The sequence below is a fragment of the Cyprinus carpio genome, chromosome B3, assembly GCF_018340385.1.
Source record: "Cyprinus carpio isolate SPL01 chromosome B3, ASM1834038v1, whole genome shotgun sequence".
Taxonomy (NCBI): domain Eukaryota; kingdom Metazoa; phylum Chordata; class Actinopteri; order Cypriniformes; family Cyprinidae; genus Cyprinus; species Cyprinus carpio.
The window spans coordinates 1,268,014-1,295,543 of NC_056599.1; the positions used below are offsets into that span (position 1 = coordinate 1,268,014).

Here is a 27,530-nt window from a genome sequence, read left to right on the forward strand (position 1 = left end):
TTGAAATATCAGTGTTCAAAATACCTTCATCTAAGACAGACCCACTTTGACCACACTTTCCCAATCCCCGCCCAGACCTCCGTTAACGCTCCCATTAATCTGACTCCACCCTCTCAATAGAAAATCCTATAATGAGCCCCGCCCACTCTGACTCCTCCCACCACCCTGCTTCCTCCCCCTTAACACAATACAGCACTAAACACACGCTCACATCCCCAGCACTCCTGAATCAGACAGAGTTAGAAACAGATTCAAGTGTTGTGAATCTGAACCTGTAAACACTGACGATGCCCGGCAGATTCAGATTCAGCAGGGCTCCCTGATTGAGTGTAAATGGCTGATCTTCAGTCAGATCTATAACTCGCTGCGAGAGCGAGAGATCCGCGGCCCTTTCCGGATCTCTTTCCTCTTCTCCTCCTTCCTCCTCCTCTTCTCTTCCTCACGGAGAATCTTCTGGAAGGCCTCGGCCGTGTGCAGCACCTGGAACACAGACAAATCTACATCAACAGACTATGTGAATCAAAGCAAACCAATCAAAATAAACCTGTGGTTAATCTAGTAATATAATGACAAAATAAGTAGAAGTCTTTGCAAACTGAAATCACACACAAACTGAGTTTAACTTTCTGTGATTTCTGCTCAACATCTGAAGCTCTACTGCCTCCTACTGGCTCTACCCAGACATTAAAGGCCATGAATTGCACTAATTTAGCCCTGTAAATCATTCAATATTTAGGTTATTTAGTGATACTGTAAATATGAAGTATTACACCAATGAACAGGTGCTTATATCAGCTATTAAACAGCAGATTTAAAACAATATTATAACAGTCTCAGTCACTAAACATGAATTATAGATATTGAAATGTTTGTTAAGAAAGAATAAAGTGCATTAAAACTGATAAAATGTTTTAAATTGTTTGTTCAGACTACATTTTTGAAAAAATGTTTTTTTTGTGAAAATTTTAAAAACAAAATTGCTGATATTAAATTATGAGTGACTTATTTGCCATTAATGAACTCTTAAACGCAATGTTATTTTATCATTGATATACTACTATAGTTTTTATTAATAGTTTGAATTAGTTTTTATTAAATAAGTATTTTAGGTTTGCATTCATTTTAATATTTTCTGTTAATTTTATTGTTAAAGTTGTTTTTTTTTTATTATTATTATTTTTAATGTCTATACAGGTTTTTTTTATAAATTTTTTTTAGTTAAAAAAAAGTTAAACTAAACAAAATTTATAAATGATGCCTGAAATGTAAATTCAAGTTTTTATACATTTTATTTTCATTTAATGTTTATTTTATTATAAGTAGCAAAACTTGTTTTAGTTTTAGTCTTAGTTAATTATAATAACGATGTAAAATTATTTTATATTTTATTATTTTATATATACATATTTTATGTATATTTGACATTTTATAGGCAACTGAAAAATACTATTAGTCATCCTGTAATGTTATGAATAACACAATGCAGTGTACACGAGAAACACTGACTCTTTAGACATCTCTCTCTGTATATATGTATGAATCTGCTAAATGACTAAATGTAAATGTAAAATGCATGTGTGTGACTCACGTCGTCTCGCTCGGTGCGATACGGATTGATGAAGTCTGCAGATTTCTCTGTGATTCCCAGCTCCTGTGACATCTGAAGCAAAGGCACACAGCGTTAAAGCTCATGTTTCAGTGTGTTAAGTGCCATGTTAATCCCATGATGCCTCAGTCTGACCAGCGTGAGCACGTGCTGATGGGCTCCTCCGCTGAAGACGCCCGTCTGGTTGCAGAAGCGCAGACCCCAGCGCAGCAGACGACTCCAGTCCGCTTTGATAAACCATAATTATGAGATTGAAGTCAGTTCATTATGAGGTAAAATGACTAAATTATGACATAAGAAGTTGAAATTGTGAGATTAAAAATTCTAGTTATGACGAATCAAAATTATGAAACAAAACAAAATTACAAGTCATAATTATAAGAAAAAAATGGAAATTATGACAGTCATAATCAAAAAGAAAGTCAAAATTATAAAGTTACAGTTAAGTGATAAAACTTCATAATTATGTGATTTTGATTAATAATTATGACTTTTGGTACATTTTATATAAATATAATTCATCATGATCTAACACTTATGAATAAAAAATTATGAGATTTTAAATTAAAATTATACTAAAAAAATTAATTGTGACATGAAAAAATAATGAAATACTAAGTTATAGTTATGAGAAAAAACATCAATTACATGGAAAAGTTTAGAAATTTTTATATATAAAGTCAAAATTATGTCAAAGTCAAAATAATTGTATTGATCTCATGATATTGACTTGAGTCAAAAGTTAGGGCCTTTTATCTTAATTTTATAATTATGATTTATCATTTATGAATTCAAGATATTATATTTTAAAGTTGACATTATAAAGAAAGCAGAAAAATGATATTAAAAATGATGTCAAAATTATGAGTCAAAAGTTATACTTTTGAAATAAAACATAATTATGTGAATAATGTGATAAAAGTTGAAATTAGGACGTGGAAAAAAGAGAGATTACGAGAAAAATCTAAATTTACTGTGACAAGTCAACTTCTAAAGTGAGATTTTAAACTTTTTACCTTACAATTTTGCAATTTAAATGTTTAAATGTTAAAACTTTAACATTTAAAAGTTAAAATAAAAAAGTAAAAAATATGACAAAAAGACCATTCTGAGATTAAAGTCAGAATTGACATCATACTTCATACTATAAAATTATGACATAGCAAGTAGAAATATGGTATACTCAATTAATATATACATAAAAAAGTATACACACACACACACTCTCTCTCTCCGATGTCTGAAATGAATGGTGATAAAGCCAGAGTCTCTCACCCTCCTTGATTTTGTCGTCGAGTGGGAACGGATCGTCCGGCTGCAGGTTAGCGGTTATAAGAACGGCTCTGGAGTCCTCCAGCACCTGAACACACACAGATCAGACTCCGTCAGATCAGCTGCATCACACACGGTGTCTCTCTCACACACACACACACACACACACACACACACACCTTGAAGAGGCCCTTCAGCATGATGTCGATGATCTTGTACTGCTGGTTGACGTCGTTGAGCTCACTCGTTAAAAACAACCCAATTTGGGTTGTTATTAACCCAAGGGCTGGGTAAATATAGGACAGAACCCATCTTGGGTTAATTTTACCCAGCAAATCGGGTTGTTTATTTAACCTAGCTTAAGGGGTTGATTTATTCATTTTTACTATATTAGTATCTTATTTTTTACTTCATACATTACATAATGTTTACAGATTAACTTAAATCCTCTAAACTTTTCTAAAATACTCCACACAACCACTGTTTTGCATGATAACTTCCTTTTTCCTTTATTTATCATTTACAGCATTGTTTATATTGTTTTTAATAGGCTACATTTGTCCATATTTAAACTCTTTTAACAAACATTAAAAGTAAAAATTAAACGTTAAACAGAAGTAATTTAAACAAAACATCAAACAATTAAACAACAAATTAAAAACAAACAATAAACAGTTCTGAGGAAATATTTTAACATCCAAAGTATTTGTATTCTGTATCTTTATGAATAAAATCGTTTGTTTTATGCAAAGCATCAGGCTTTTCCATCACGCGAAAAGACCGCGACACTTGTTAAAGGTGATTTATAACGCGCTCCATATTACTCTGCATAAAATTTAACGATATACAGCAAAGTAATGATTTTATAGATAAAATAAAATGTATACAAACCTGTATTTTACCGACGAATGCATCAATTCGATGGCGCTAAGAACTGCTCTCTCCAGAAGAGAAGCAAATCCCCGCGTTAAATAACTCAACCGCTGGGTTAAGTCTGACCCAGGATCTGAGTAATACAAAAACTACCCAAACATTGGGTTGTTACATTTGACCCAGGAGCTAACACAAAATCTACCCAAACACTGAAAAAATAACCCCAAAAAATGACCCAAAAGGCTCAACCCAGCATTTGGGTTAAAAAAATAACCCCAGATTTTTTAAAGAGTGCACCAGGTTCTTCAGAGCGTTCAGCTGATCCTTCCTCTTGCTCTCGAACAGACGCTTATCTGAGGAGACGTTCAGGAGAACCACACACACACACACACGTGTCTGAGGAGGATACAGATCTCCAGGTTGGAGTCGTGTCGGGGTCTCTGTGTGTCCGAGTCAGAGCCGAGAGCCGCCGGAGCCGCCAGCAGCAGCAGAGCACAAACACTCAACATGACCACTAGAGGAGACAAACACCAGACAACACTCAAACACAAACCACAGAGTCAACCGAATGAGATCAAATATCACAGGAGAAAATTGCATTGATAAAATAAACACCACAAATGTGATTGTTCAAAACATAATCACTTGTTGATTTGATTGAAAATGTAATGGTCATGAAAAAAAAATTGCTAGTAAGGTTCAAAGTCAAACTATCAAATAAATATGAATAAATAATAAACAAATAGACTAGGCATCAAATTTAACATCAGGCTGAGGTAAAAATGTGGAAAATGCCACTTTCTGGCTGATTAAAGGAAATTTCTGGATTTAATGCTTGATTACATGTTATTAGAGCACAAAAACATTGAAACGCTGTTTTCAATCAAACATTGTGAAAAGCACTATACAAAGAAACATGAACTGAATTAATAATTCAGTCAAAGATGATAGTGATATAATGAACGCTGAATTCAGCTGTTAAACATCACTTCTGATAAAATACAACAGGCTCCATTCAGATTTGCATTAAAAAAAAAAAAAAAAACGGTTAAAGTCTCTGAGGTCCCAGAAATGATCGATCTTTAATCATTTACTCACCTTCATGTCTTTCAAACTTGTCTGAGTTTCTGTGAATCACAAAAGATATTTAGACGCATGTCCATACAGTGGAAGACAATGGGGTCCAAAGTCATTTTGCTCCCATTGTTCTTAAAATGTATATTCTTTTGTGTTCCTTAAGAGAAAAAGAATGTCACACAGGTTTGAAACGAAAAGGGAAATTACCTAATTCTGGACGAACCGTCCCTTTAAAACATATCCACTAAAGATTAAAACTAAAACCATATGACAGGCTGATTCAATTCTGTTTTATGAAGAAAATCTATTACTGTTGATCAATTTGATTGAATAAACACTCACAAGACTCAAATATAAGTGCAGAAGTGTAAATAACAGATAAAGTCAGTGAGTTTGTGGTTTGTATGCAATGCTCCAGCATCAGCTTCACAAACAGACGTCATAAACCCAGAAGGATCAGACAGATTTATGATTAATATTTTATGCGTTTGCTCAAAGCCAGACCGCTTCAGAGGGATGTTCTACTTTCTGTCCTGAGACTCAGACCTCAAACCAGACCAGACCTAACAAAACCACCACAGACTGATGATAACATCACGATATAGAGACAAAAACCATCTCAAACCAGACCAGACCTAATATAAACCACCACAGACTGACGATAACATCACGATGTAGAGACGAAAACCATCTTAAACCAGACCAGACCTAACATAAACCACCACTGACTGACGATAACATCACGATATAGAGACAAAAACCATCTCAAACCAGACCAGACCGACCATAAACCACCACAGACTGACGATAACATCACGATGTAGAGACGAAAACCATCTCAAACCAGACCAGACCGACCATAAACCACCACAGACTGACGATAACAGCACGATATAGAGACGAAAACCATCTCAAACCAGACCAGACCGACCATAAACCACCACTGACTGACGATAACATCACAATGTAGAGACAAAAACCATCTCAAACCAGACCAGACCGACCATAAACCACCACTGACTGACGATAACATCACAATATAGAGACGAAAACCATCTCAAACAAGACCAGTCCGACCATCAAATTGAAAAAGGTTAGAGAAAACCGTATTGTGCCATGGTATAACAGTAATACTCACTCTCTCAAGAAAGAAACTCGTAGTCTTGAGAGCAAATGGAGAAAAACTAACTTGGAAGTTTTTAGAATTGCGTGGAAAAACAGTATGTCCAACTATAGACAGGCTCTAAAAACTGCCAGGGCCGAGCATATCCACAAACTCATGGAAAACAACCAAAACAAGCCAAGGTTTTTATTTAGCACAGTTGCTAGATTAACAAATAACCAGACGCCACCCGATCTAAATATTCCCTCACAGTTAAAAAGTAATGACTTTATGAATTTCTTCACTGATAAAATAGATAACATCAGAAATACAATAACAAATGTAGATTCTACAGCGTGTAATACTTCAGTTTTATCCATCACACCCAAAGATAAACTGCAGTGCTTTACAAGTATAGGACAGGAAGAGCTAAATAAACTTATCACTGCATCTAAACCAACAACATGTTAATTAGATCCTGTACCCACTAAATTACTGAAAGAGTTGTTACCTGTAGCCGAAGAACTGCTTCTCAATATTATTAACTCGTCGTTATCTTTAGGTCACATCCCAAAACCATTCAAGCTGGCGGTTATTAACCCTCTTATTAAGAAACCACAACTAGATCCTAGTGAACTGGCAAATTACAGACCCATTTCAAATCTTCCATTTATGTCTAAAATTTTAGAAAAAGTTGTGTCTGCTCAATTGTGCTCCTTCTTGCAAAAAAATGATCTCTATGAAGAATTTCAGTCGGGTTTCAGGCCCCATCGTAGCACAGAAACTGCACTTGTTAAAATTACAAATGACTTGCTTCTTGCGTCAGACCAAGGCTGCATCTCATTGCTAGTTTTACTTGATCTTAGTGCTGCGTTCGACACCATAGATCATGACATACTCATAGATCGATTACAAAACTATAGAGGTATCCAGGGGCAGGCTTTAAGATGGTTTAGATCCTACCTGTCCGATCGCTACCACTTTGTTTATTTAAATGGGGAGTCATCTCATTTATCACCAATAAAATATGGAGTGCCACAAGGATCTGTCCTAGGTCCTCTGCTATTTTCAATATACAGGTCCTTCTCAAAAAATTAGCACATTGTGAAAAAGTTCATTATTTTCCATAATGTAATGATAAAAATTAAACTTTCATATATTTTAGATTCATTGCACACCAACTGAAATATTTCAGGTCTTCTTATTGTTTTAATACTGATGATTTTGGCATACAGCTCATGAAAACCCAAAATTCCTATCTCAAAAAATTAGCATATCATGAAAAGGTTCTCTAAACGAGCTATTAACCTAATCATCTGAATCAACTAATTAACTCTAAACACCTGCAAAAGATTCCTGAGGCTTTTAAAAACTCCCAGCCTGGTTCATTACTCAAAACCGCAATCATGGGTAAGACTGCCGACCTGACTGCTGTCCAGAAGGCCATCATTGACACCCTCAAGCGAGAGGGTAGACACAGAAAGAAATTTCTGAACGAATAGGCTGTTCCCAGAGTGCTGTATCAAGGCACCTCAGTGGGAAGTCTGTGGGAAGGAAAAAGTGTGGCAAAAAAACGCTGCACAACGAGAAGAGGTGACCGGACCCTGAGGAAGATTGTGGAGAAGGACCGATTCCAGACCTTGGGGACCTGCGGAAGCAGTGGACTGAGTCTGGAGTAGAAACATCCAGAGCCACAGTGCACAGGCGTGTGCTTTAGAACCAGAAACAGCGGCAGAAGCGCCTGACCTGGGCTACAGAGAAGCAGCACTGGACTGTTGCTCAGTGGTCCAAAGTACTTTTTTTCAGATGAAAGCAAATTTTGCATGTCATTCGGAAATCAAGGTGCCAGAGTCTGGAGGAAGACTGGGGAGAAGGAAATGCCAAAATGCCTGAAGTCCAGTGTCAAGTACCCACAGTCAGTGATGGTCTGGGGTGCCATGTCAGCTGCTGGTGTTGGTCCACTGTGTTTTATCAAGGGCAGGGTCAATGCAGCTAGCTATCAGGAGATTTTGGAGCACTTCATGCTTCCATCTGCTGAAAAGCTTTATGGAGATGAAGATTTTGTTTTTTCAGCACATCCTGGCACCTGCTCACAGTGCCAAAACCACTGGTAAATGGTTTACTGACCATGGTATTACTGTGCTCAATTGGCCTGCCAACTCTCCTGACCTGAACCCCATAGAGAATCTGTGGGATATTGTGAAGAGAAAGTTGAGAGACGCAAGACCCAACACTCTGGATGAGCTTAAGGCCGCTATCGAAGCATCCTGGGCCTCCATAACACCTCAGCAGTGCCACAGGCTGATTGCCTCCATGCCACGCCGCATTGAAGCAATCATTTCTGCAAAAGGATTCCCGACCAAGTATTGAGTGCATAACTGAACATAATTATTTGAAGGTTGACTTTTTTTTTGTATTAAAAACACTTTTCTTTTATTGGTCGGATGAAATATGCTATTTTTTTGAGATAGGAATTTTGGGTTTTCATGAGCTGTATGCCAAAATCATCAGTATTAAAACAATAAAAGACCTGAAATATTTCAGTTGGTGTGCAATGAATCTAAAATATATGAAAGTTTAATTTTTATCATTACATTATGGAAAATAATGAACTTTTTCACAATATGCTAATTTTTTAGGACCTGTACATGTTGCCCCTTGGTAATATGATTAGAAAATACAGGATTAGTTTCCATTGTTATGCTGATGATACTAGACCAGGTGAAACTTAAAAATTATCTAACCTAACAGAGTGTGTTAAAAATGTAAAAGATTGGATGACCAATAATTTTCTCCTATTAAATTCGGATAAGACAGAGATATTACTTATTGGACCAAAAAAACATTACACAGAATCTCGTAGATTACAATTTGCAATTAGACGGATTTACTGTTACTTGCTCTACAGTCAGAAATCTGGGTGTTATATTAGACAGTAACTTGTCTTTTGAAAATCATATTTCCCATGTTACAAAAACAGCATTCTGCCATCTTAGAAACATTGCCAAGCTGCGAAACATGTTACCTGTTCCTGATGCAGAAAAGCTAGTTCATGCGTTCACGACCTCTAGACTGGACTATTGTAATGCACTGCTAGCTGGTTGTCCTGCATCCTCAATAAACAAGCTACAGGTAGTCATGATAGTACCTAGGATAGCAAAGTCCACTAAAGGAGGTAGAGCTTTTTCACATTTGGCTCCCAAACTCTGAAATAGCCTTCCTGATAATGTTCGGGGTTCAGACACACTCTCTCTGTTTAAATCTAGATTAAAAACACACCTCTTTGGCCAAGCATTCAAATAATGCATCTCATAATTTTGGACTGCAGTTATATCTGATCAAATGCAGATTATTATTCTTTAGCTTGGGTTAAACTAATTAATTTTACTTGGCTGGAACAGCAGCTACGATAATTATGTCTCTGTGTGTTTCTCTGTTTTGCCTTTTAGTTTGGTAACTAGGATTTACACAAGCTCCAGTCTGGATCCAGAACACCTGAGAAGAGATGATGCCAACCCCTCAGAGGACCTCAGATGATGCTAACCCAGAGACAACATACAGAACTACCACATTTTGCTATAAGTTTGATTGCATAATTGCTGTTAATAGTGTTAATCGTCTGTTTGTTTACGTCTTTTATTGATTTTTCTGAACATTTCTGCTGTATACACATAAACTGACAGTCACCACTGATAAGCTACTACTAAATGTTGTAGAAACTTAATTTTCTGTAAAGTTGATTTGTATGGTAAAAATCGCTATACAAATAAACTTGAATTGAATTGAATTGAATAAACCACCACTGACTGATGATAACATCACGATATAGAGACGAAAACCATCTCAAACCAAACCAGACTGAAAAAAAAAAAAAAAAAAAAAAAAAAAAAAAAAAAAACACACTGACTGATAGACTACAGAAAGTGCACTTAGATGCATCCAGTGTGGAGACTGCGTTAGGATGTGGCAGACCATTTTCTTTTGCAAGTTTCATCTTTGGTGTAAACTCACCTTAATCAAATGCCCCCCCCAAGGAAAGGTTAGGAAAGTTGCCCCTTTTTTAAATATTGTTTGTTGGGCCATGCTTTCTGTATGGATTGTTTAAGCTTCTGCTTTCCTTCATAAAAGAGACAGCAAACTACAAGTGACACATGTATTTTAAGACAATCGACATTATATAAAACTTGTAAGAAATTTCAGTGATATCATTTATATCAAGAAGCAAAATGATATACATGAATAAAACTTGCTGATATTGTTCTTTGGGGAGGAACTCCATCTTTGAGTTGATCTGAACCTATCACAGTTGAAACTGCTGCTTTTGAAGATGAAGTTCTTATATGAGATGTCCCATACTATATGCATGTACACCTCCTTCCAGTAGGTTATTTTACGGAGCTGTAAATACTGGAATCTCCGACCGTATGCAATCGTCGACGAACACCCAATTCATATATCAAACTAGGCTAAATTGTACATACACTCTATATCAGATTATTTTATTTACAAGTGTCGTGTTTGTGTTTGTTTATTTTTTTTTTTCGTTCCCCCCCCCCCCCCCCCCCCCCCCCCCCCCCAAAATGTGCCTGCCCCCTCACTTTGTGCACTCTGGTGCTAACCCTGGTCACATGCCTGTCATATTCCTAAACAACCCCTCAAATATGTCAGCAGATAAAACATAGGCAATATCTTTTCCCTTCAAAGTTGAGCTGCAACACATCAATGGAACAAAATAATACATTCACACAGAGCACTGATACAAACCTGACACATGATTTACTGTCATAATTTAACATATAGCAAATATTAGTGCTTTAAACTCCAAAACGAATCATAATCATTAACACACATAAGGGTTAGTGGATACATGTGGTGCACATTGGTCTTCACATCTCGTATGGCTATCATGAGAACCACATGATGAAATTAATAATAGCACAGTTCAGACTGATAGCTCTTTTTCTGTAAAATATATACAGATAAATTATTACAAAACAAATACATATTTATTCTCCGGAAACACTGCATTCCTGACATGGGTCAGACCCTCAGTCACCTCACAGATATCAAATACAGACATTGCTTGTAAGTAACATAAACAGATAGATAGACACTAGTTTTAAGAAAACTATGATTATGTATTTATTATATAATAGAAGAGGAGGGTTTCAATGGGACTATATATATATATGTATATATAAATAATATATATATATATATATATATATATATATATATATATATATATATATATATGTATATATATAAATATATATATATATATATATATATATATATATATATATATATATATATATATCTCCTGACATCTTCTAAGAGCATAGCATAATATTTCTGTCAAACAAGCTTTCTTGTTTCTGTCAAGCCAGTTTAAGTATGTATATTAAATACTTTAAGTGCTTTGTATTGTACAGTATGTTTGATCATTGCTGAGTCTCTCACTGAACTCCACACATGTCCTGTTTTCCTGTGGCTCGGAGCGCACGTATTACTGCCTCTATATTATTGATTCCTTGTCTCTCGAATTCCTTTATGGTGTTCATTTCATCCCCTGTCACCCTTAACCATCTGACTAGAACTGTTATGTACTCATGAGTTTTGATTAAATGTGTTTCTTCACATTGAGACTCTGCAGCTAAACCCAAAGGCTCCATTTTCTCATGTAATTTAATTTTCTGAATCTCCTGAATGCATTTCTCTGTTCCCTCAAATGTTTCATTTCTGAAGTATCCTCTGTTTTCTGCCATCATCATCTCTATTTTACTGATCAGATCTTTAAACTGGGGGAAACTGGCAGAGTTGTTGTTCAGACAGAAGAAGCGTTTTCCACAACTGTGAACGAGGGACTGAAGATCTGGATCAGCATTCTGTAGATAATCTTCAATGGTTTTCTTTTCTTTATCTAATTGATCTTTGTGGGTAAAGATGATCATGGTGTATTTTTCTATCTGTTCACCAAACACTTCTTTGAGATGTTCCACTGTATTTTTCTCCTCCTCAGTGAATCGACCCACTCTAATGACAATAATAAAAGCATGTGGTCCAGGAGACGAGTATGTTATGCATTTCAATAGTTCAGTTTGAACCTCCTCTTCACTGAGTTTATTATCAAAAAGTCCTGGTGTGTCGATAACTGTAATCTCTTTACCCATCCTCTCATTAGTTTTTGAGCTGCACTGTTTGGTCAGAGATATTGAACTGGCTGAAGATTCAAATACGTTTCTGCCGATGATGGTGTTTCCAGTGGCACTTTTCCCAGATCCAGTTTTTCCCAGCAGAACCAGCCTGATCTGGTCTTTCCTCTTAGGAATCACATCAATCAACTGTGAATATTTGGCTGGAGACTCTCCTGAAACTAGAGCAGAAAGATCAAATCAGTAATAAAGCTGTCTCAGTGTATTCTTCCCTTAAGATCAGTGCAACAAACTAGTGAACAAATTGTCAAATGTTTGTATTATTAAAGTCATTTATAATGCCAAAAACCTACAAATGATATCTGGAGCATCCTTGCTTGATCTCCTCCTCATTTGTTTCATTATAAATTTTCCTCCACTCTCCATCATCATTCTTTCAATCTTCTGCAGCAGTTCTTGTACCTGATCATCTGATTTGCTCTTGTTATTGAAACAGTGAATCTTTCCTCCACATTCAGTCACCAGTTGCTGGAGATCAGCATGATCATTACTTTTTAGATGTTCATCAGTGGTCTCATCTAGATCATTCAGTTCATCTCTATGTGTGAACAGAATCATGATGTATTTCTGAATTTCAGGACCAAATAAACCCTTTATATGATCCAAGATTTCTTCCTCATTTTCCACTTTTCTCACTAAAGGCACAACCAGCAGAACTGCACTGAGACCTGCTGAACATCGAGAGACCAGTTGCTCTTTCAGTTCCTCCAGCTGCTCTTCATTCAGATCTGGATCCAGTAGATCTGGACAATCAATCACATACACCTGCTTCCCACCAATTTGTGTTTTACCCTCACAATCTTCACCGAACTCATTTTTAGCTTCATGCTTTTTGTGTTGTACATGAACTTTAAACTTTCTTCCTCCCAGTATAGTGTTTCCAGATGAGCTTTTCCCAGAACCGTTTCTGCCTGTCAGAAGAATCAGGATCACTGGATCATCTGGACTGGAGCTGATCGCTGACATCTCTGAAAGAATTATGATATTTCAAGTCAAGTCAAGTGGTCATTCTTATTGCAGGCAAAGAATAAGAAAAAAATGTACTTGCTCTGAAACAATAATGAAAAAATAAATAAATCAAACCTACAGAGTAAACCAATTAAACATTTTCTAGAAAAAAATGGTATATTTTTAATTTTAATTTGTTGTTACTGATGTCTTATTTAGCTTTTTGCTCAAAATTTAGAAGGTGTTTTCCAACTTCCAACTGAACATCACTGTGTCTTCTGGCATCCTTACAGGGATTCTGATGCGAAGGCAGTAAACATGTTCACTTTAAAGTGTCATCTGTTTGTAAACCTTGCAGGCAGTGGTGTACCACACATCTGTGAGGCCCCACCCACACAAAAACTAAACTTTAAAAAAAGGACCTCTGTATATTTGTTTGTTGCAAATTTACAGACAATGCAATTGAGATGTTTACATTGGCTTGTTGGGGTAATATTTCTGTCCACTGACAACAAAGTTTTCCTTCTGAATTAGTATAACTTAAGTTAATCGTTATAGTTAAAATCTTTAAAAACAAATTACATTAGTTATACTTTAATTTCCTTCAATAAAAAGGACATTGAAGAAGACGGTGTAAATGGTGCGTGGATGTGGACGTGGATTAGTAATCTGGCCCCTTGGTACAAAGGAGAAAAAAATGGTGGCCCTTGTCACCATCAAAGTTTGCCCATCCCTGATATAGACTTACAGTATAGTTTAATCAACATTGCATTGCTTCCCTCTACTGACCACTACATATAAATCATGACCGTTTTAAAGATCAAAACTTGTACTTGTGTGAATTTTGATTACTTGGTGGTTGCAGTGTAATGCTGCATAAAGAGAGAAATAAGAAAAAGAAGGAGAAGGAGCAACAGCAGGCAGCCAAGGGTAGCAGCTCACTCACTTCATGGATCAGGCCAGTTTGTAGCAGGGAAAAAGAAAAGGAAGGAAGTAGTAATTCAGATTTAGAAAGAGACGTGATAGATGATGTGCAAGAATTTGCTGGTGAACAAGATAGATGAGCTACTGCAGGAGAGTTGCCAGAAGGTCCTGCCCAATGCAGACATTTAATATTAGTTATAGTGACAGATATATATAAATAATGTGTGAGAAAGTTGCCAGCCTGTTATGACATTCCCAAAAAACGTCTTGTCAAATGTTTGCATTATTAAAGTCTTTTATAATGACAAAAACCTACAAATGACATCAGGAGCATCCTTACTTGCTCTCCTCCTCATTTGTTCCATTATAAATTTTCTTATGCTTCAGACATTTGTTCTATTCGAACATAAGTGCCCAGCGAAGTGGACATCACAGGATATTTCGCCATGATTCCAGTTCGAAACTAACATATATGTTCCATTCAAAGTGCATTGAAGTGTATGAGACGTAACTTTAAATTGTATTTATTTACAGAGGTATACGATATCACACTTATCTGTGTGTGAAGACGTCGTGCAGCACAAATCTGTGAATGAATGTTCAGAAGTGAAGTAAACTTCAACAGATTTCCCCTGCTCAGTGAGTAGGGAGCAATGAACACTGTGTAGGGACCATGTCAATGGGAACACAGTTCATGCACGGAGCTCACTTCTAACGAGCTGGTTATCTGAATCAGGTGTGTTAACAAAGAGAGACATGCAAAACATGCAGAGCTGGGGGGCGTGAGGACTGGAATTGAGAACCACTGGTGTGGAGTAGCCCTTACGAAAAAGAAGTTTATTCAAGTGTGCTATTAGTATACTTCTTTTAAACTAAAAATAGGAAAGTATGCTTTTAGTTTACTTTTTATGTACTTCTCAGAAATGGGCTTTATGTACTTCTCAGAAATATACTTAAAATGACATTTAAGTATACTTGACTTATACTTACAAAAAGTCTAAATATACTTGAGCTATACTTAAGTATACTTAATAAAATAAACTTGAAGTATACTACTTTTTGCTAAGGGAGAGCTTGTTGTTTGTCGTTTCTCTGATCACAAATGTAGACATGGTTTTATGTTTACGTGGCGCGATGCGATGCAACGCAACGCGTAAAAACACAGTATAAGTCAATATAATCAATAATAATGTCCCCACTGGATGCAACAAATGGCTTGTTTGTAATGAGTTTTAATTTTTTTTGTCTTGTGGCACTGGTGTTCTGACCAGGACATGCATCACAGTATAGTAACGCCTGTTTCACACATACTCCGTCTGCAGTGCGTATGCAGTCTGTGTGTGTTACGTATGCGGTGCAGAAGCAGCACGGACTCATTGTGCTTTCACACAGGACACATTTGCAGTCCGCTACTGATCCACAGCTGTTTAGGCCACAAACACACTGCAGATGGAGTTTGTGTGAAACAGGCGTAAGGGTCATAACATTTCTGTCATGGGCTTGAGGCATTTGGCCAATCACAACACACTGGATAGCTGGCCAATCAGAGCACTCCTCGCTTTTCAGAACGATGAGCTCTGTTTAAAAAAACGACATGTTTCAGAAAGGCGAGAAACAATAATGTACATTAAGCAGTGTGTAATGTGAGGAGTAAAAGAGCAGGAAGAGAGCCTGTGATACAGCTATTCTACACTCTAATTAATATTTAAGACACACAGCGTCTTTTCAGACATTAAAGTGGACATATTTTGGTTCACAAACTGTGTTTCATCAGTTAGTCACGTTATAGCACTTGGCTAACGTATCCACCATTATTGTTTTGTTAAGTGTTTACAGTTTAGCAGCTAAACTTTAGCTGTGGGCATGATTTGCTTAGTCCGGTTCCTGTCTTCTGTGCTGCTGAGTGGTTTGTGATTGTAGCTTTGTGTAGCTTCACTTTTCTGTTGAATCTTTGTCTTACTATCAATCTCTGTTGTTGTTGTTTAAAGTGATAAAATATAACTTAATTCACACAATATTTCTGATATTATCTATCAAACTAATCTGTCTAATGACTTGTGCTTCAGAGGCGCTGAACCGCACGGGAGAGGCAAGCTCAAATTTTACAAACCTCTAGCGAGGGGAGCATCACCTAAAGCAGCATATACAAGAAGACTTCTGTAACTGCCACCTTCACTTCCCACTGGATGCGACAGCACCTAAGCAGCCAGGAGACCCCTCAGGGTGACCTGGCTGGACATCCATGAAATTCCCTGCAGTGCTGTGCCAGTCCTGAAGATCAAGGAGGCTCCCGCAGAAACCTGTGATCTCAGCCGCCTAATACCGGAACATGAAGCCGGATGGCTGGTGCTGACGAGTGTTTAGTAAAGGAGAGGAAGAATTGTATAAACTTGTTAAATCATCTAAACCAACAACATGTATGTTAGACCCTATTCCATCTAAGCTCCTAAAAGAGGTGCTTCCAGAAGTCATAGATCCTCTTCTGACTATTATTAATTCCTCATTGTTATTAGGATGTCCCCAAAACCTTCAAACTGGCTGTTATTAAGCCTCTCAAAAAAAAAAAAAACTTAACCCCAAAAAACTAGTTAATTACAGACTGATCTCGAATCTCCCTTTTCTGTCCAAGATACTAGAAAAGGTAGTATCCTCACAATTATATTCCTTCTTAGAGAAAAATGGCATCTGTGAGGATTTCCAGTCAGGATTTAGACCGTATCATAGTACTGAGACTGCTCTCCTTAGAGTTACAAATGACCTGCTCTTATCATCTGATCGTGGTTGTATCTCTCTATTAGTGCTATTGGATCTTAGTGCTGCGTTCGACACTATTGACCACAACATTCTTTGGCATAGACTAGAAAACTTTGTTGGCATTAATGGAAGTGCATTAGCATGGTTTAAATCATACTTATATGACCGCCATCAATTCGTAGCAGTGAATGAAGAGGTATCATATCGATCACAAGTGCAGTATGGAGTACCTCACGGCTCAGTACTAGGGACATTACTTTTCACACTTTATATGTTACCCTTGGGAGATGTCATCAGGAAACACGATGTTAGCTTTCACTGTTATGCTTTCACATTCTATATTTCTTCGTGGCCTGGTGAAACATAACAAATTGAAAAAAATAATGGAATGCATAGTCCCTTATGGAAAGGAGGGGTTTACAGACATTAAGCTCAGAACTGCTTTGAACAGACCGTTTCGAAATCATTGGCAAATGACTCTAATATTAAATGTTTATTCTGAAAAAAATAGTAGTCAACATTTAAAGTGGATCAAAAAAGTTCATCAAAGTTGTCTTAAGACAAGAACACATTTTGGTTTTAGGTTTTAGGACAACTTTGATGAAAGGTTTTGATCCACTTCAAATGTTGACTGATATAGTTCCAGTCAGTTTTGTTGGTACCCTTGGTAAATATGATAAAAAAAAAAAGACTGTGAAAATTATCTGTATACCTTATCTTATATAAATGTTTTTCTCGAATACACAGACTCAATTATTGACACCCTTAGAAATTATTGTGTGTAAAATATCTGAAGTATATTCTCATTCATATTTACAATTTTGAGTACACCAGGGTGATTATGAACATAAAATTATCCAGCCTTGGCTTCCTGTTTCACAGGAATATAAATATGAGGGAAAGCAAAGTCCAAATTCCCTTAATCTTCTATCACAAGGTGTAAAACCAAAGAATACAGTTCTGATGTGCAGCAAAAGATTGAGCTTCACAAATTACAAAGTGACTTTAAGAAAATTTTCACCATCAGGGCAATAATTAAGAAGTTCCAACCAACTCACTGAAGGCCGGTCCCTACAATGTCAAAAATTTCAGGTTTTACTATCCTTGTGGGGAAATTTGGTACTTACAATGTAGAATATACAAGAACACACACACACACACACACACACACACACTGTGAACACACACCATTCCTTTGGATTAATCACCTTTTTCAAAATTATGTTTGGTTTCTGTCCAACTGCACAGTTGATGTATTTATTTTCTTTTGTACTGTGTAATACTGTATTAATAATAATAATAATTCATAACACTTACATAGTGTTTTTATGCATTTATAAGCATTAAAAGTGCTCTACATTGTGTGGGGGTATCTCCTCGTCCACCACCAGTGTGCAGCATCCACCTGGATGATGTGACGGCAGCCATAGCGCGCCAGAAAGCCCACCACACACCAGCTTATTGGTGGAGAGGAGACAGAGTGATGAAGCCAATCAGTAGATATGGGGATTGTTAGGAGGCCATGATAGTCAGAGGCAAATGGGCGAATTTCATCAGGATGCCAAAGTCACACCTCTACTCTTTTCTAAAGTGATCCTGGGATTTTTAATGACCACAGAGAGTCAGGACCTCGGTTTTTGCTTTTTACAGTATAGTGTGCCCATCACTGGGGCGATAGGACCCACACTGACCACAGGGTGAGCACCCCCTGCTGGTCTCACTAACACCTCTTTCAGCAGCAACCTAGTTTACCAGCAGATCTCCCACTCAACCCTGTTTAGCTTCAGTGGGGGACCAGTGTTGTGCTGCAGGGTGATATGGCTGCTGATATTCACAACCACAAATGCTTACTGTAAAAAATTAATTAATAAATAAATATAGTCTGGTTTTCAGTCTTGCTTTCGTGTTTGCTGTGAAGTTTTCAACATCTCTCTGCCAATTACTTTCAATCTTGTACAGAAATGTACACAGGATCTCGTAAAAGAAGAGCTTAGGTTTTGAATAACCGTTTGTATATGATATATCCCAAAATATAATATTATGGCAAAGGTGTTTGCAACATAAGACAAATGTTTTCTTTTGAGACGTGTCTGTGATATTTTGAATGCAGTGCTTCATTTTGCAAAAGATGTGTCATTTTGTGTGTGCAGTTCTTGATTTTTTGTGTAAAGTTTTGAAAATGTAAGCAGTTGGGGAAAAAAGGTAAATAAAAGAGTACAGTTAATTGTGGCCAACCTGTATTAGAGAGAAAAAAAATCATTTATTAAACTGAAAATGGAGCATATCGTTGGAAGAAATTAGAGCAACTTTTAGGCTACTTTTGGGTGTGTTGTACATCATATTTATTCTCATATAAAAGAAACGGAATTTAAGTTACATTCGATATAGCAACAAAATACACCAGCAGCGTGAATAACGCGATTTGATCTCGTATCGTCACTTCGAGAGGTGAGAACTGTCCGTCTTGACTGTACTTATTTCACTCCTCCCCTCACTGCAGCCGCCTGCTTTCAAGACTAGGGGAGGCGCAACGATTTTAGTCTGTCGTCACTCTATTTTGCTAAATGACTTCGTGTTATTACACAATGAGCGACGTCATGCAGAAAAGGAACTGTAGGCTAAACACTGCGCATTAACAGAATACGCGAGTTTTGAACCAGGTCTAAAATAACTAACTTTTAAACAAATATATAGATATTTTTTATATATATAAATATTATTAATAAGAGGACAATATATTGACTTTGACAATAGGATTTGTTTGGCGTTCCCTTCCAAAAGAAGAAGAAGGAGAAAACACTAAAACAGAACAAACAAATGCAAGAGTATTTATAGCTAGCCTACAAAAAAAATATTCCAAATAACAACAAATAAATAAATAAAGGCTTCAAATCATTATTTGCTCAAATATAGAATGGCGACTGACATGTCAACAAGTCCATATGAAAATAGTATAGTTCTTACTTGAAGGTCCTTCTGCCATCTCCAAACAGGTATCAAGTCCAATATAAGGCTTCTTTGAAACCAATCAAAGTACAAAACATTAATAAATCTCACTCTTAATGAAACACGTCATGTGGAGGAGTTCGTCAGGTAAACCTTGAGAGAAGATAAGTTTCTTTCACTTTTGGTTGTTGTTTTTTAACGCTCCTCCTCACTGCAGGAACCTGTTTTTCCTGTTAGGGGAGGAGCTTGATCTCAGCTTTGACATTGTGCTGAGCTATATTTATTTATTTATTTATTTTAAGTTGAAAAGGTGACATCACATGTGGCTAAATATGGTAATGTACAAAAGCATATCTCAGAAGAAACTATTTTGCATCTTTCTTTTTTTTCATTGTATTTACTCAAGATTATTTTGGAAGGATTTGGAATTCTACATTAACAGAAAAATTGAGATAGAAAAAAATCTAAAAAAAAAAAAATAGAAATTTGTATATTTTGCTTTTTTATACAGACAACGGAAACTTGAATTGTAAAGAACAACATATTATACATTTATTTTATTAGGAAAATATATACATAAGATGAAGTGGTCTCAGTGTAAACCAAATACTGCACATTTTATAAATGACTTCATATGTAAATCTCTCTAATGTAACATGTAATTCACATTTTAACGTGATCACGGGGAGGCCTGAGTCAGTGATGTTCAGGGGGTCCGGGAAGCATAGCGGCGCCCCTGGGTGTAATTCACATTGTGAGAGTTTGGGTTTTGTTTTTTAACCAATTAGTCTATAGAGTTTAGATGTGTGAAAACTGCCAAACTGACCCCAAACCAGCCCAAATGTTGTCCACCCGCCCAAGCCATTTTTTTTTTACCCACACAATCAAATTCAAAACCACCCAATCTGGCAACACACACACACACATGTGCCCTTTATATTTAGTTTCATTTTGGTATGCTCTGCCCTGTTGCAATGCTGTTTTCCTGTGGCCGATTCCTGCGTGATCCCTTTCTATACATATTAATCATTAATTCTTCAAGACATCCTTGATTTGTAGCTTAGACCAATAATGATGATCATGAACCAAAAACCAGCATAAATGCATGAGCTATAAACTCTAAATACAGCCCACGAAAAAATCGATAACGCAACATACACAGATAAACACTACTAGAGTTTGTTAAATAGACTTTATTCATTCTGTCAATAATAATCTCCCACTGATGCTGTACAGATTTCATTAACAGTCACATGAACAGATTGTTAAAGCCTCTATGAAAGCGTCTCAGACTGAAGCTGTTTCAGATGATCGTCTCACTTCAGCAGCTGGAGAAACTGAACCGAATCACAAACGCATTCACACTGATATCAGTTTAATTCAGATCCATCATTAAAGAGTTTCTCTCACGGCTGTGCAGCTGTGATCTCAGATCAGATCAACACTCATCTGTCTCTCCTTCACGCACACACACACACACAATATACAATTTTTTAATGAATAATAGTTTCTAAAGACATTTATTCCCCACAATTCTCTTATTAGACTATAAAGTACCCCCCAAATAAATCATTTATATTGAACGTAAACAACTGAATTTCATATGTGGCAACTACAATTTCTCAGTTTTATGTCAAAACGTATCAAGTTTGTTAAATATCGAAATATCAGTGTTCAAAATACCTTCATCTAAGACAGACCCACTTAGAACACGCCCACTCCCCAATCCCCGCCCACTTTGACCACACCCACCACTCTTAACTCTCCCATTAATCTGACTCCACCCACTCTACAGAACATGCAATAATGCCCCCGCCCACACTGACTCCTCCCACCACGTTGACTCCTCCCCTAAACACACGCTCACATCCCCAGCACTCCTGAATCAGACAGAGTTAGAAACAGATTCAAGTGTTGTGAATCTGAACCTGTAAACACTGACGATGCCCGGCAGATTCAGATTCAGCAGGGCTCCCTGATTGAGTGTAAACGGCTGATCTTCAGTCAGATCTATAACTCGCTGCGAGAGCGAGAGATCCGCGGCCCTTTCCGGATCTCTTTCCTCTTCTCCTCCTTCCTCCTCCTCTTCTCTTCCTCACGGAGAATCTTCTGGAAGGCCTCGGCCGTGTGCAGCACCTGGAACACAGACAAATCTACATCAACAGACTATGTGAATCAAAGCAAACCAATCAAAATAAACCTGTGGTTAATTGAGCAACATCAGTAATTCAGTTCATAATATAATGGAAAAATAATTAGAAGTCTTTGTAAACTGAAATCAAACACAATCTGAGCTTAACTTTCTGAATTCTGCTCAACATCTGAAGCTCTACTGCCTCCTACTGGCTCTACACATTACAGGCCATGAATTACATGAACTTAGTCCTGTAAATCATTAACTGGTGATATTGTAGATATGACATGACATAAACAGGTGTTTATATTAGCTATTATACGGCAGATTTAAAACAATACTATAACAGTCTCAGTCACTAAACCTTATATTTATTTAGAATGCTTTTGATTAATTGGTTAGATTTGATTGTTAGTTTAATTTAAAACAAGTTTGTTTCAAGTAAAGAATTTACTAAATCAAAATAAGTAAAACTCTTTTGTCATTAATGAACTGTTATATAAACTATCATTGATCGTTTTTATTAATAGTTTGAATTAGTTTTATTGAATGAATACTTAGAATGTTATATTTTCTCTTTTCGACTTAATTTTAGTTAAAGTTTCAGCAGTTTTTTTGCATTTTTAATAGTTTTTTTTTTAATATGTCTGTAATGTTTTAGTATTTTTAGTTTAGTTTTTGTTATTTTATAACATCAAGTTAAATTAAACTGCCTTATGTTATTAATAAAATTCAATTGCTATTAAAATGTAAATATACATAAAATGTTATCCTGTTTTTGTTCTGTATAATTTTACATTATATAACCAGGGTTAATATAACAGACTGAAACCAGAACAATTTTGTTACTTGAAATAAAATAAACATTAACTGAAATAAAATAAAATATATAAAAATTGTTTCTTTTCTTATTTTATTATTCATTTTCATGGACATAAGAAATATCAACCTGACAAAAACCTCAATACAATATATAATACAATACAATAAAGTCAATGATAACAAAACCTAATAATAAAAGTTTTTCTCTCTATATGTGTGTGTGTGTGTGTGTGTGTGTGTGCGCGCGTGTGTGTGTGTGTGTGTGTGTGTGTGTGTGTGTGAGACTCACGTCGTCTCGCTCGGTGCGATACGGATTGACGAAGTCTGCAGATTTCTCTGTGATTCCCAGCTCCTGTGACATCTGAAGCAAAGGCACACAGCGTTAAAGCTCATGTTTCAGTGTATTTAGTGTCATGTTAATCCCATGATGCCTCAGTCTGACCAGCGTGAGCACGTGTTGATGGGCTCCTCCGCTGAAGACGCCCGTCTGGTTGCAGAAGCGCAGACCCCAGCGCAGCAGACGACTCCAGTCCGCGTTACGATCGTAGTAGTGATGGACGATGCGCGGGAAACGCAGAGCCACGTCTCCGAAGAACGCCGTGTTCTCCACCACGTGAGAGTACGCTAGAGACAGACAGACTGAACATCACTGTTCATGAAACTATTTCATGAGCTCACCGAATAATTCATCTTAATAACACAACATTATCTTCTGTAGAAATGCTTTACAGCTGAAGCTGCAATTATAACTAAAACAAATGATTTCTGAAATTAAACAAGTTAGTGACAGTGATGTGGTTTTGTTTATGTTAAGCTGCTGTGAAGTGTCTGTATCATGCTCTCTCATAAATATGAGATAAAAAAAAAAATTCTCATAAATTTATGAGAAAAAAAGTAAAAAAATATGAAATACTAAGTTATAGTTATGAGACAAACGTCATAATTGTTTGGGGAAAAAAAATACAATTATGACACAAAGTCAAAATTATAGCAAAGTAAAAAATGGTCAAACTTGTCATCATTGTGACTGTTCCTCTAATGCGTTTAACTTTTGTCATAAGACTTTCAATCTTAAAACTGTATAATAATAATTTACCATGACTCACCATTTATGAATTCAAAACTGACATTGTATAAAGTTAAGTTGAAAATGTGGCATAAACAGACAGAATTAAGAGAGTATGAAGTAAAAATTGACAATCATCATAATTATGACATAAATTGACTGTCAAAATAAAAAATAAAAAAATTGTTGCAATTGAGACTGTTCATCTCATGATTTAGACTTAAAGCCATGATGAAGACTTCCCATCTTAAAATTTTAAAAGTTCCAAATTATGACATTTCATGAAGTTAAAATTCAAACAAAAAAAGTTTAGATTATGAGAATAAAAGTCAAAATTGACAAAAACTTCATAATTATGAGGAAAAGTAAATCATAGTTATGAGATGACCTGAAACTTTACTTTTTACGTTTTGTTTCATAATTGTGACTGTTCAACTCATGATTTAGATTTTTTTTTTTTTTTTTTCATAATTATGACCTTTTATCTTAAAATGTTATAGTATATTTATGATTCATCAAGTGGCAGAAATGGGCTTTCATGGTTTTGAACATTCTCACATCAGACACACACACACACACACACACACTCTCAGATATCTGAAATGAAGTCTCTCACCCTCCTTGATTTTGTCGTCGAGTGGGAAGGGATCGTCCGGCTGCAGGTTAGCGGCTATAAGAACGGCTCTGGAGTCCTCCAGCACCTGAACACACACAGATCAGACTCCGTCAGATCAGCTGCATCACACTCACTGTCTCTCTCACACACACACACACACACACCTTGAAGAGGCCCTTCAGCATGATGTCGATGATCTTGTACTGCTGGTTGACGTCGTTGAGCTCCACCAGGTTCTTCAGAGCGTTCAGCTGATCCTTCCTCTTGCTCTCGAAGAGACGCTTATCTGAGGAGACGTTCAGGAGAACCACACACACACACACACACTCACCTACACACACACGTGTCTGAGGAGGATACAGATCTCCAGGTTGGAGTCATGTCGGGGTCTCTGTGTGTCCGAGTCGGAGCCGAGAACCGCCGGAGCCGCCAGCAGCAGCAGAGCACAAACACTCAACATGACCACTAGAGGAGACAACCACAGCGTGAACCAAACAAGACCAAATATCATAAACCGATGAAAGAATATTAAATCAAACATGCATCAATAAAATTAACACCACAAATGCGACCTAATCAAATCAGGTTAGATTTAAAAAATGGTCATTTAAAAAATGTGAAAACTCAATAATTCAAACCTTAAGACTCCAGTAAGGTTAAAAAAAAAAATAATAAACAAACAGACTAGACATCAAATTTAACATCAGACTGAGGTAAAAATGTGGAAATGCCACTTCTGGCTGATTAAAGGAAATTTCTGGATTTAATGCTTGATTACATTTGCCTCCCGTTGTTCTTAAGATATATATTCTTTTGTGTTCCTCAAGAGAAAAAGAAAGTCACACAGGTTTGAAATGAAAAGGGAAATGACCTAATTCTGGACGAACCGTCCCTTTAAAACATATCCACTGAAGATTAAAACTAAAACCATATGACAGGCTGATTCAATTCTGTTTTATGAAGAAAGTCTATTACTGTTGATCAATTTGATTGAATAAACACTCACAAGACTCAAATATAAGTGCAGAAGTGTAAATAACAGATAAAGTCAGTGAGTTTGTGGTTTGTATGCAATGCTCCAGCATCAGCTTCACAAACAGACGTCATAAACCCAGAGGGATCAGACAGATTTATGATTAATATTTCATGCGTTTGCTCAAAGCCAGACCGCTTCAGAGGGATGTTCTACTTCCTGTCCTGAGACTAATGCTCTCAAACCAGACCAGACCTAACAAAACCACCACTGACTGATGATAACAGCACAATATAGAGACAAAAACCATCTCAGACCAGACCAGACCTAACAAAACCACCACTGACTGACGATAACATCACGATATAGAGACGAAAACCATCTCAAACCAGACCGACCATAAACCACCACAGACTGACGATAACATCACGATATAGAGACAAAAACCATCTCAAACCAGACCGACCATAAACCACCACTGACTGACGATAACATCACGATATAGTAGGGCTGCACGATTAATCGCATGCATTTGTCATGCGTGTCTCATCAGTAAAGCCGGTTCCGTGATTAGCGGTAAATGTCTGTCACCTGTTTTCAAATGCACCGGGAGTTCATACACAGAGCCGTAGTTCACTGACAAGCTACGCAATATTCTGTTCATAATTGAGATTAATCGCATTCGATTATGAACACGATATTGCGTAGCTTGTCAGTGAACTACGGCTCTGTGTATGAACTCCCGGTGCATTTGAAAACAGGTGACGGATATTTACCTCTAATCACAGAACCAGCTTTACTGATGAGACACGCGTGACAAATGCATGCGATTAATCGTGCAGCCCTACGATATAGAGACAAAAACCATCTCAAACCAGACCAGACCGACCATAAACCACCACTGACTGACGATAACATCACGATATAGAGACGAAAACCATCTCAAACCATCTCTAATGTGATGTTATCGTCAGTCAGTGGTGGTTTTGTTAGGTCTGGTTTGTGATGGTTTTTGTCTCTATATCGTGATGTTATCATCAGTCTGTGGTGGTTTATGGTCGGTCTGGTCTGGTCTGAGATGGTTTTCGTCTCTATATCGTGATGTTATCATCAGTCTGTGGTGGTTTATGGTCGGTCTGGTCTGGTCTGAGATGGTTTTCGTCTCTATATCGTGATGTTATCATCAGTCTGTGCTGGTTTATGGTCGGTCTGGTCTGGTCTGAGATGGTTTTCGTCTCTATATCGTGATGTTATCATCAGTCTGTGGTGGTTTATGTTAGGTCTGGTCTGGTCTGAGATGGTTTTCGTCTCTATATCGTGATGTTATCATCAGTCTGTGCTGGTTTATGTTAGGTCTGGTCTGGTCTGAGATGGTTTTCGTCTCTATATCGTGATGTTATCGTCAGTCTGTGGTGGTTTATGTTAGGTCTGGTCTGCTGCAGGGGTTAACTAGTCCTGACACTTCACAGCTCCAGACAACTAACATACCCGCAGAAAATCTTATATTGTTGAATTATTGTCAGAAAACAGCTCAGCATGATGACTGATTCAGACAGGAAGAGAATCGTGTTGCTCACGCGCTGTCAGATACCATGGTATTACTGTGGTACATGACTCCAGCATCATCACTGCAGCAGTATTCCTCAATAACCCAACCTACAGCGCACTGCACTCAGACTCAATCCCAGCAGATGTTGATATATCACACAGAATAACAAACAATCCAGATGTTGCAGCGGTGTTTGATGCGGATCGCCGCCGCACTCATCCACTCACCTTCAGCGCCGAGCATCGGTAAACACGCGTCGAGCGGCCGTCGGATTCAAACTCCAGTGTCGCGATGCGTGCGGCGCGTCGGATCGGATCATTCACATGCCGCGCGTGTCCTCCTGTCCGCTGCTGCCACAAGTTTCCGCACGGAGCGCTAAGAGGAACGCACGCGCGCCGACGTCATCCTGGCGTCATCTCGCTCGATCATCATTCACAGATGAAAACAGATCAATACTGATATTTATATAATAATAATACATCAGACACATTAATACATCATTTAGGAATATATCATAAATAATTTAGGAATTTATCAATAGCTTACACATACAATGTGCAAATGAATAATAATCAAACATCTGTCACTACTGCAATTATAAAGTGAGCAACAAACTATCATTTATAGTAAAAATAAACATTAAACCAAAAAAA

General features: G+C 37.0%; 2 protein-coding genes across 3 annotated transcripts; both read right to left on the minus strand.

Annotated features, from left to right (window-relative positions):
• Nucleotides 1-168: 168 nt before the first annotated feature.
• Nucleotides 169-27,324, minus strand: LOC109074735 (coiled-coil domain-containing protein 134). 2 transcript variants are annotated; one of them, XM_042719450.1, is made up of 8 exons: nucleotides 27,105-27,324; nucleotides 4,161-4,265; nucleotides 4,047-4,104; nucleotides 3,058-3,121; nucleotides 2,882-2,966; nucleotides 1,742-1,833; nucleotides 1,589-1,660; nucleotides 169-480 (listed from the first exon to the last, which is right to left on the minus strand). In XM_042719450.1, the coding sequence occupies exons 1-8, from the start codon at nucleotides 27,118-27,120 to the stop codon at nucleotides 355-357; spliced, it is 618 nt and encodes a 205-aa protein (XP_042575384.1). In that variant the 5' UTR covers nucleotides 27,121-27,324; the 3' UTR covers nucleotides 169-354. The 2 variants fall into 2 exon arrangements, with proteins under 2 accessions (XP_042575384.1, XP_042575383.1); XM_042719449.1 differs by lacking the exons at nucleotides 169-480; nucleotides 1,589-1,660; nucleotides 1,742-1,833; ... (2 more) ...; nucleotides 4,047-4,104; nucleotides 4,161-4,265 and adding exons at nucleotides 20,895-21,853; nucleotides 22,963-23,034; nucleotides 23,116-23,297; ... (1 more) ...; nucleotides 24,520-24,641; nucleotides 24,716-24,820 and having other exon boundaries at nucleotides 27,105-27,294.
• LOC109074729 (GTPase IMAP family member 8-like) lies at nucleotides 11,231-19,921 on the minus strand. The gene is made up of 3 exons (XM_019090742.2): nucleotides 19,736-19,921; nucleotides 12,439-13,113; nucleotides 11,231-12,306 (listed from the first exon to the last, which is right to left on the minus strand). The coding sequence occupies exons 1-3, from the start codon at nucleotides 19,752-19,754 to the stop codon at nucleotides 11,390-11,392; spliced, it is 1,611 nt and encodes a 536-aa protein (XP_018946287.1). The 5' UTR covers nucleotides 19,755-19,921; the 3' UTR covers nucleotides 11,231-11,389.
• Nucleotides 27,325-27,530: the final 206 nt, after the last annotated feature.

Excerpts from the sequence above, each read along its gene's own strand:
- LOC109074729 (XM_019090742.2), bottom strand. Across the intron at positions 12,307-12,438 it reads GGATGCTCCAGATATCATTT|TTTCAGGAGAGTCTCCAGCC; the intron begins GTAGGTTTTTGG and ends TTTCTGCTCTAG.
- LOC109074735 (XM_042719449.1), bottom strand. Across the intron at positions 23,298-24,355 it reads CGACGACAAAATCAAGGAGG|CGTACTCTCACGTGGTGGAG; the intron begins GTGAGAGACTTC and ends GTCTGTCTCTAG. Across the intron at positions 23,035-23,115 it reads ATCAACACGTGCTCACGCTG|ATGTCACAGGAGCTGGGAAT; the intron begins GTCAGACTGAGG and ends CCTTTGCTTCAG.